At 40.0% G+C, this 9,219-nt stretch overlaps 1 protein-coding gene across 3 annotated transcripts in view; it reads left to right on the top strand.

The window, feature by feature from the left end:
- Positions 1–3,183: 3,183 nt before the first annotated feature.
- The window catches only part of sik3 (SIK family kinase 3), a 39,731-nt gene continuing 33,695 nt past the window's right edge, over positions 3,184–9,219 (top strand). For all 3 annotated transcript variants that reach the window (XM_023279141.3, XM_023279144.3, XM_023279143.3), the window contains exon 1: positions 3,184–3,495. In XM_023279141.3, coding sequence (XP_023134909.1) covers positions 3,205–3,495 — 291 coding nt within the window. In that variant the 5' untranslated portion in view covers positions 3,184–3,204. The remainder of the gene's footprint in view (positions 3,496–9,219) is intronic.

The raw sequence follows: 9,219 nt of genomic DNA, 5'->3' as shown, positions 1-9,219 counted from the left end.
CAGACTTCTTCCTGTCAGAGTTTCCTCCAGTTTCTGAGCCTTTTGATGGTGAAGAAAATTGTACTCACTGACATCTTGACTTTCCTCGCAGTTTCTCTGTAAAGACCTGGTGATGGTCTGTCTCTCTTTTATTGTTAATGGCCTGTTCCTCACCATTATAATAGCAACACACTACTTTCTGCAGTACAATACTGTTCAGATAATGCTCTGGAGGGTCTACTTTTATGCAGACAGAGGAGGTTGGAAGTAATCTAGAAAAGTTGGGACACCTGTAGGATTTGGTAGCACCAACTTTCAAGGCTTGATCAACCTCCATTGCTGCAGAACAGCTTTAAGTTGTAAACCCATTTCTTGTTCCCTGAAAAAGGCCTTTTTGTATTATTCTGAAATGTACATTGTTTTTAAATTTTTGGTAACCTTACCTTTTTTTTAACCTCTAACAGTTCACCACTCACCTTTGTACCATTTCAAGGTATTCATTGGGCTTGAACTACTTGAATTTCAATAAAAAAATGGAAAAATTGGGGCATTCTAAAACTTTTGACTAGTAATGTATCTGTAGCACCTTATCATACACACAGGACTTTTCAAAGTATTTTACAGGTAAAAGTAAAAGGAATGATAAAACAAAATGTGTATGATACAATACAAAATACTATACAGAGTAAAATGATATGAATTTAATTAAATAAATCCCAAAAACTGTTAAATAAAGTACACACAAATTTTATAAAGTAATTTAACTGACTAAAATGGTGAAAAAAATAAAAGATTAGGTGAAAAAGAAAGATGTAAAAGAAAAGATATACAATAAAAAGGGGGTGAAAAGAAATGAAATGAAATTAAACAAAAGTACCAGCAATTTCCACTAGAAAATAAAACTAATTAATTAAAAGCAGGGTGAAAAAAGAACCATCTTTAGCTCACTTTTAAAAATGGCTACACTTGGGGCAAATCTAAGTTCTATGGCTAGCTGGTTCAAGCAGTGAGCAGCAAAGTGAGTAAACACATTTTGACTTTGTCTCGCCTGAACTCTAGCCAGAGATAAAAATCATAACATGTTGGTTTAGGAGGTCATATTTCTGTATAACAAGGTAGTAATGTGGCAAAACCATGGTTGCGTTGGATCAGTCTGCTCAAGGGAATCCGAGGACAAAAGAAAAGACCCAAAATGTCATTTAATAGTGCATATCCCAAAACAAATCCTGCAGTCTATCAAATTATCTCATGCCAACTTACATAAAATTAAGCTTCTTCTTTGTGGCGGTTGAATACTCACTCTTTGCCCCTCTCCCCTCAGGCAGAATGCTGCAGAGCATCCGGACTCTTTCTAGAAGCTTTTAGATTGTTGAACTCTGGTGGTGCTCTGTAGCTGTCCACCTATCATCCACCTACCTGTAACCATAGACATTTTTATTTACATGTGAAATACAGGCCACTTGGCCAAATGAACATCTACCTCATAGCACAGTTTTTGCATACATGCCTATTTATCTGTTTACCACTGGTAAACACTTGTGTATATTGTTTATATTGCTTGTAATTTCCCTTATTCTTTATTTACTTCTTTGACTTCCAACCTGGACCCGAGTACTAATTTGACAATAAAGAACCCTGAATCCTTGAACCCCTACGTTATCTAGTTGGATGCAGGAACTCCTCTCTACCATGAAGTGGTGCTGTCTACAACCTGGTCAGAGAGCAGTGGACTAGAACAGGTTAACCTAAACTGCAACATTATATGTAATCACTCCTTTAATTTTCCTTGGATAATTAGGTTATAATAGCATTATCTGTATCTGTGAATTCAATTAATCAATATCAGGGTGTTTAGTATAACTCATTTAATATACACCGATCAGCCACAACATTGTGACCACTGACAGGTGAAGTGAATAACATTGATCATCTTGTTCTAATCCAATGCTGGGAAACCTTAAGTCCTGACATTCTTGTGGATGTTGCACCACCCACCTAAACATTGCAAGTCAAGCAACCCCCCTGTCTGATCTAGGTAGGTCCCACCTGCAATCCACAAAACCCACAGAATTCGCTGCCACCATCCTGGTGCCACAGGACATCCCCAGAGGTCCTGTGTCCATGCCCCACCGGGCCAGAGGAGTTCTAGCAGCATAAAACAAACCAACATAATATTAGGCAGGTGGTAATAATGTTCTGCCTGATTGGTGTGTCTTTTGCATATATATCTTGTTTTAACACTTATTTTTATTTCTATGCTCTAATAGCTGCTGTTTAAGCATGTATCACTTTTTTTTACAGGTCACATTTATAAACAGACAAATTATTATCAATATTATTATTATTATTATTGAAGCATGTCATCAATATTATTATTATTATTATTATTATTGCTATTATTTCACCCTTATTAGTGCACCCTTATGTGTGTGTTGTGGGGACATAAGGACAATGATTCTCAGTTTTGATAACTATATCTGTAAGACTACAAATCTCTCTTTGTGAGAATGTGGAATTTAATTACCATGGAAACACAGCTAATGCCTTTGCTTTTAATGGCAAAATGTTCATTAAGAGATCTTGCAGAGACCTTTTAGCCCCTCAGAAGGTCAGGGCAATTTCTCAGCACACTAGTTACATTTACCTGTGCACTGAATCGGCAGTAGAATCATGTAAAAGGTTCTGAAAACATAACATTTGAACATAGGTAGTATTTTATTGAATGAAAATATTAAGCTTTGAATCATAACAGAGAGCTGTGAGCATCTTGGCCGTGATTTGTCTGAAGCCCTTAGTGGCATTGTAGAAGGGATCCGCTAGAAACTGTGAACATCCTATTGTGTAGATGTCAGTTCTGTATATTCCAGCTCTGTAACGTGTGAGAATCATAACTATTATTTTCTCCAGTTCGGCCATTTGAACGTGTCATAGCAATGGTAAAGCGGCGTATAGCTTTAAAGCCTCATGTCTGCTCATACATAGCGCAGCAGTTTGCAAGGAATCACTGAATCATGGGAACCAGTGATAATGCGCACTTCTTTGTCACCAAGGCAACCACAATACGTTTCTGTGGATGAAGTCATTTGTTACGCTGATCGTTGCCATGGTTACAACCTAGAGAGGGCGCTGCGGAGGAGCGTTTCACGTAAAATGACGCAGGGCGGGGGCGTGCCCGCGATGCGCGCTGCGCAAGGCTGCTTGTTGTTCCCGCAGAGAGGCGAGAAGATGGCGGCCGTGTCAAGCGGAGGTGCTGCTGGGTCCGCTGCGGCCGGGATTACGCACTCTGCCCGACCGACCCACGCAGGCATGGGCTCCCAAAACCGAGCCCAGCCATCCTCCGGGATCAGCCACTCCGGTCGTACCACCACGGCCACCGGGTGCATCACAAATCCCGTCCACACTTCGGCCACCAGGCCCCCCCCAGCCCGAGTGGGCCACTACGAAATCGAGCGGACCATCGGCAAGGGAAATTTCGCGGTTGTTAAACTAGCCACACACATCATTACTAAAGCAAAGGTAAGACGACTGGTGTCCGAGCTTTAGAGGCGAACAATTACAAGTTGTCATTGTTTTATTTTCAGCTTTTTCAGCCATATAATCAGGATGACGCTGGGGCCTTCAGGCTCCGGAGACACAGCGGCCAGCCCGCTTTGGTGACACCGCTGCTCGGTATAGTGGGGGTCCGTTCGACACGGGACATCACCTTTAGCTTCTGGATACATTATATATACCATAAGATACATGTAATTCCACATTAAATCGATTGTACTATTTTTACGTAAAGCTAGAAATGCCCGAGGTTAATGTGGGCAAAGCGCAGAGGACGGAGAGAAGGGTATTGACGAAGATGAAAAAGAGGAGAGACAGAACGATACTGTAGTAGCTAGCTTAGCTTACTAGCCAATTAGCTGCTTGGTAGGACTCGCAAGGCTGAAAAGTTTGGGAGACCCTTCGAGAATAACTTAAAGTTAACAATGAACTTTCAAAGCTGATAGGTGTGGGTTCCCCAAATATTGCAAACTCTCTTTGAAATGCATCATGAAAGAACCACCGACAACTGCTGAAACTCGCCTATGGCAGAGCTGAAAACTAGCGTTTTTAAGTAGCCAGCTCGACAGACAGTAATGTTAGATGCGCAAACTGCTTCACATTTTCTATTTTGCGTCAGGAAAGTTTCCTTAGCCTTTCTAATCTAACTTGCCCAGTTTGTCAAAGCTGTACTTCAGCTGCGTGTACCAGTGTTTGTGGTAGTCAGATATACCAGTGTCTAGATAGATGACATGTTAATAGATCCTCCCAGACAACAAAACACTGACATGGCAAAATTAGTGGTTTCAGAACTGCCGGCAAACACTTTCAGTGTACGTTTATCCTTTTGCATTGTGTGGGTGCCAGTTAGCGATATAGTGGATGATTGGCACAGTGACAAGCAAATACTATAATCAACGAATAATATTCATGTAAAACAAGACCATTTATAATGAGTAGATGCCATACATTGAGTTTGCCCTCAAGACAGCCCTGTGCTTTATACTTAATTCATCTGTGGCAAACATAATTTTTGGCTTTACAAGAAGAAGGGAATGCTCAAATGGTCAATTTTGCAAGGCTTTACTTGCCTGTGAGCAAACTGTTGGCAGTATGTCATCAGATGAGCTGCTCGTGAAAGCCTTAATAGATCCAAGTTTGTGCATTTGACAGCAGAGGCAGCCATAAGATTTCTGCTAGTAACCACTTTGTCTTATTTGATTTACAGTTTCTGGCAAAACTTTCACTCAATATTGTGATGTTAGCAGCCTTTATTTGATGATGATATGACTATTGTTATCAATGTCAACATCCCTTATGATGGATGCCCAGTTGAATGCTCAGAAGAAATAGGGGTAATTGAAGCCTGCTTACTGGCAGATTCGGCAATGTAATTGTTTTGTTTGTTTTGGGTTTTTTTTAACCAAGTGAGGAGCCTTTAATTCAGATGGCATAAATAAAGGTATGTCAGGGCTGCTAAGTGCGTAGCTTTACCTCCATGCCCTTGTTGACACATAGACGGGCAGACACAGGTCATTTGAATGCTTTGCGCCACATAGCTGAGAAAACCTTCCATTTAGTTTTCATGAGGCCAAAATAAACTTGGGTCAGTGAGCTGTGGAGTGGTTTTCAGTGCTGTAGAAGATGCTGGTAGAATGACTTCAACTGTGTTATGATTATGAGTATATTTTTTTAAAATTGCAGGTATGGGAGAAGTGTTCTCAACCTCTTATAAGAGAAATACAAAAACAATAGCGGTACAATAATTAGCAATTGATAACTCCTTGTGTGTAAGGTTGTTTTTGTTTGTCTGGATGTGTGTCTGTCTGAGACAGACGGGGACAAAATGACACAGACTGATAGAATGAAAGAGAGGCCTTGTTTGTCATCTGTTGATGGTGGTCACAGACAGACCAAGTCAGTTCATGATTTTGATCAACAAGTACAGGGGTTTCAGCATCCCCAGTTGCTCATGAATATCAGAAGAATAGGAGTGTGCTTTTACATGCCTGTGGATATCATGAATATGGATATGCTGATCAGTCATCAGATGAAATGTGCTCTGGAGCCTTGTTTTATGGCCTAGGTTTTATAACGATCCGATGAGAAATGCTGACTAGTCAAAAATAGCCCAACAACTCTCTCCGTTGTTCGATGGAGCTGGATAATGTCCTGCAGTGCAGTCACACAGAAGAGGACCTGGATATTTATACTTGGTAGCTTAGAAAGCCAGAAAGGGATGGTCCCATTCTATGCCCCATTTCCTCTCTGTCGTTTTGTAAAAACGTAAAAGATTCCACGGGCAGTTTGTTCGCAGTTGGCTTCCCCAACACACACCTTCATTTCAACCATGTCTTGGTCTTGGCAGATATGCTTACTAACACAGAAGCACTCACACAATACAAACACTCAGAGGCAGACAACTAGTATGCTGCACCTGGATGTTGTCATAGTGAAAGTTCATCTCAGACAAAGATCACTTAGTGAAGTGGAAGTCAAAACAAGACTTTTGTTACTCTTACCCAGACGTTGTGGCAGATGCAGTTTTGCCACACTTTGCTGTTGTCTTGATAAATGTTGGTTTTTAGTCTTTAGATGATCTCTAAACATTATTGCTGGTCATGACCCTTTGACAAGGGTTTTAAGTTTCTGATTCACTCCAAGTGAAACTATTAGTTTAAGGGAAAGTCCACCACTTATTGCTGTATGAATTTGGGAACTTAACAAGCTGTGACCAAACCATCATAGTTTTTGATCATTTTTAATCGCTGTTCCAGTATTAAGAGTTAATTTGTGTAAATAATGTATATCAAGAAGTGATCAAATATAATGAAGCTGCCAATGACTATTTCAGTGTCAGTGCATTTATTTTTCCATTTGTTCAGTGCATTGTTTATAAAATATCCTAAAATAGGGAGAACTGCAGTCAATTTTCAATGTGAAAAGCTTCAGCGTGACATCCAGACATTGCCTTCGTCGTCAGACCAGACCAGATGTATTTCATTTTGTCGTGATAAACCCGCGATAAAGTCTGTACTTGCATTTGGGAATGTAGAAGTTTTACATTTTTGCTAGGTAAATTACAAAAGTCAATAGCTTTTAAAACAAATTTGCCTATGTCTGTCTCCACTTTTTTGATGTAAGCTAGTCAAAATCTGTATTGTTTGGCTTCCCCAGTCATAATTTCCTAGTAAATTTCATGTAAAACTGTCATTTAAAACTCTGAAATATATTACCATGTGATCTAGGAGCTCTGAATTGTCTGGTTAAAATTGTTCCACATAGTGCTTCTTATATAAAACACAAAGACAGCCATAATGATTACAGGTTTTTTCCCTGTAAACGAGGATATGAAAAGTAATAGCCGTGCTGCACTTTGCTGGGTGTTAATTGGGACTGTGGTCGCCTTTAATCTAAATGATATTTCACATCCTGACCTCTTAACAGGTGGCAAATTTGCACATCCTTTTGCATATCCTTTTAACAGCCACTGTCAGCATTTGTATGGAGTCGATTTTTACGGAAAGTTAATTAATTATAATCCATGGCGACTTTCATCTTTGATCATTCCAGGTCTGAAATTTTTAGAGGTTGTTTCTTGTTATTAGTCATGTATCATAACACATCTTTGGTCCAGTCTGTAGGTAAATGGTCAGATTGCGAAAATGTACTAATAGTGCTGATGGACAGGTAATGAAACCAGAGTGCTGCAAATTAATTTTTTTTTTTTTGCCACAGAGACATACTAATATACTTAATTTTATTGGCATGATAGTGATAGACACACTTTTCCCCACAACTGATTAATGTATGCATTTATTTGTTTAAATGAAAGATAATTGCAGATAGCAGTTCATAGCTAGAATGATGACTCAGAAACTCAGCCTGTTGGTTTTAGTGTTATCTTGTTGTGAAGAAGACACAACAAAAGCAGTCTAATCTTAGTCTTTATTAAACTGTAAGGAGCAAGTTGCTTGTAAAATTTTAGTTAAATATTCTGTCAATCATGTAACTGCTTGACTAGTTATGTCTGTCTCCATTATCTACGTTAATATTTAGCTTTTTGTCTCCAGTAATGCATCTATTTTCCTCGTGTGGTTTGTCATGCTTGATAAACTCACTGAAACAGGGAATGTGCTGGCCTGCCGTTGTATGTATGTGTAGTATCTGGGCAAAGGATGTATGGTCAGTGCCCTTGTATGACCTCTGTAGCGATCAAGTCAAGACACACATTTAAAAAGCCTTTTGTCTTTTTGTTAATGCAGCAAGGTGAGCTGTGGGCACAAGAGTTAGAGTTAGAAATCACAACTCTGTGCAATCATCATCCACGGCGCTGCTTGGTGTCGGAGGCAACGGTTTGTTGCCAAAGTTCCTAGTTGAAGAAAGGTCGCTCCATTGAAGTCTTACTGGTTTCCATGGTTTCAATCCTGATGATGGTGGTGCCAGATCCCAACCACCAGTTTTCAATGGAAATGACATGCCATTGGCTGAGCTCATTGTCTGTCATGAACACAGTGTATTTAATTGCACGCTTTTTTCCAGGTGCGTTTAGATTTCCCACCTCACCGCGTTTAAGCCTGGCTGGGACCTCGGTTTCTCTTTGTCATTGAAATGATTACCTTGTGTTATGATTGGTAAATGGCACTGTGTGGCATGTCCTGACCTGTATGTTGGTGGGGAAGCAGGCTTTTCCCCTGTTCTTCTGTCCCCTTTTTCCTGTGTTCTCCCCCTTTCCTCCCATGTGTTTTTGGTAAGAAAGGGACAAGCAAGAGGAAGAGGGCAGGCAGGATGGCAAGAGTTAGGTAACAGGCCTAATGTACTGTGTAACAATTTCACTCACTCCTTCAGACACACTCACACATAGCTTTCAAACACACAGCAGTCTCTCTGTTTCTCGAAGACACACATACACATGCCCAAATGTGATTTCATTTGGGTGAGTAATATGACAAAGGCTGGGTTTCTGCTTGACTTATCTTCCTGCCCTCTAGTCGTCTTCTGCTGCATCTCAGTAGTATGACTCCACAGCCATCCGGCTTCAAAAGGGGAAGAACACAGCGCAGACTAAGTGTGTATCTCTGTTACATGACATGATGAAGAGCTGTGTAGGCTTCATCAGATATCCTTGTATTGTTCCCCAGTGTTCATTTTGACACCCGATGTTGACTTAGCTTATATTTTTTTATCTAAATGTGTTTTGTTTTTCATTACATTTTAGTAATTTGATTTTTAGCTTTAGTCGACAAAACCTAAAGGCATTATAGTTCAGTTGTTGTCAGTTATGTTTTATTCCTATTTCTGTGTTCTTAATTTTTGTATCTTCCAAGCATTTTGAACCGGTGGCCATCTTTGTGTACAGTTACCATGGTTACAGGTGTTGTTCTTGTCTTGTCGTGAGATTAATGGAAATAGCTTAGTGTTGATCTCTGTCTGCTCTACAGTGTTCGAACAGCCAGACTCTCACCAGTAAATTCAGTTGACATTATCGTTTCCAAACTCTGTTTGAGCAGAGTTGCTCTGTCTGTTTCTGCCATGCTCACCTAGCATTAGCATCAGCCTCTACACTGAACAGCAGCTCATTCAGAACAGAACATTCACTCACTTGTTACTAAAGTCCTGTTTACTGTTTCTGTTCACATGGAGATTCTTAAAACAGGGATATTTTTTGGCAAGCATCTAGAGCACGATTTAGGTGTCATTAACTGATTCATT

Source organism: Amphiprion ocellaris, chromosome 7, assembly GCF_022539595.1.
Source record: "Amphiprion ocellaris isolate individual 3 ecotype Okinawa chromosome 7, ASM2253959v1, whole genome shotgun sequence".
Taxonomy (NCBI): Eukaryota; Metazoa; Chordata; class Actinopteri; family Pomacentridae; genus Amphiprion; species Amphiprion ocellaris.
Note: the sequence above shows the minus strand (reverse complement) of the source record. Positions and strands in the feature narration are given on the sequence as shown.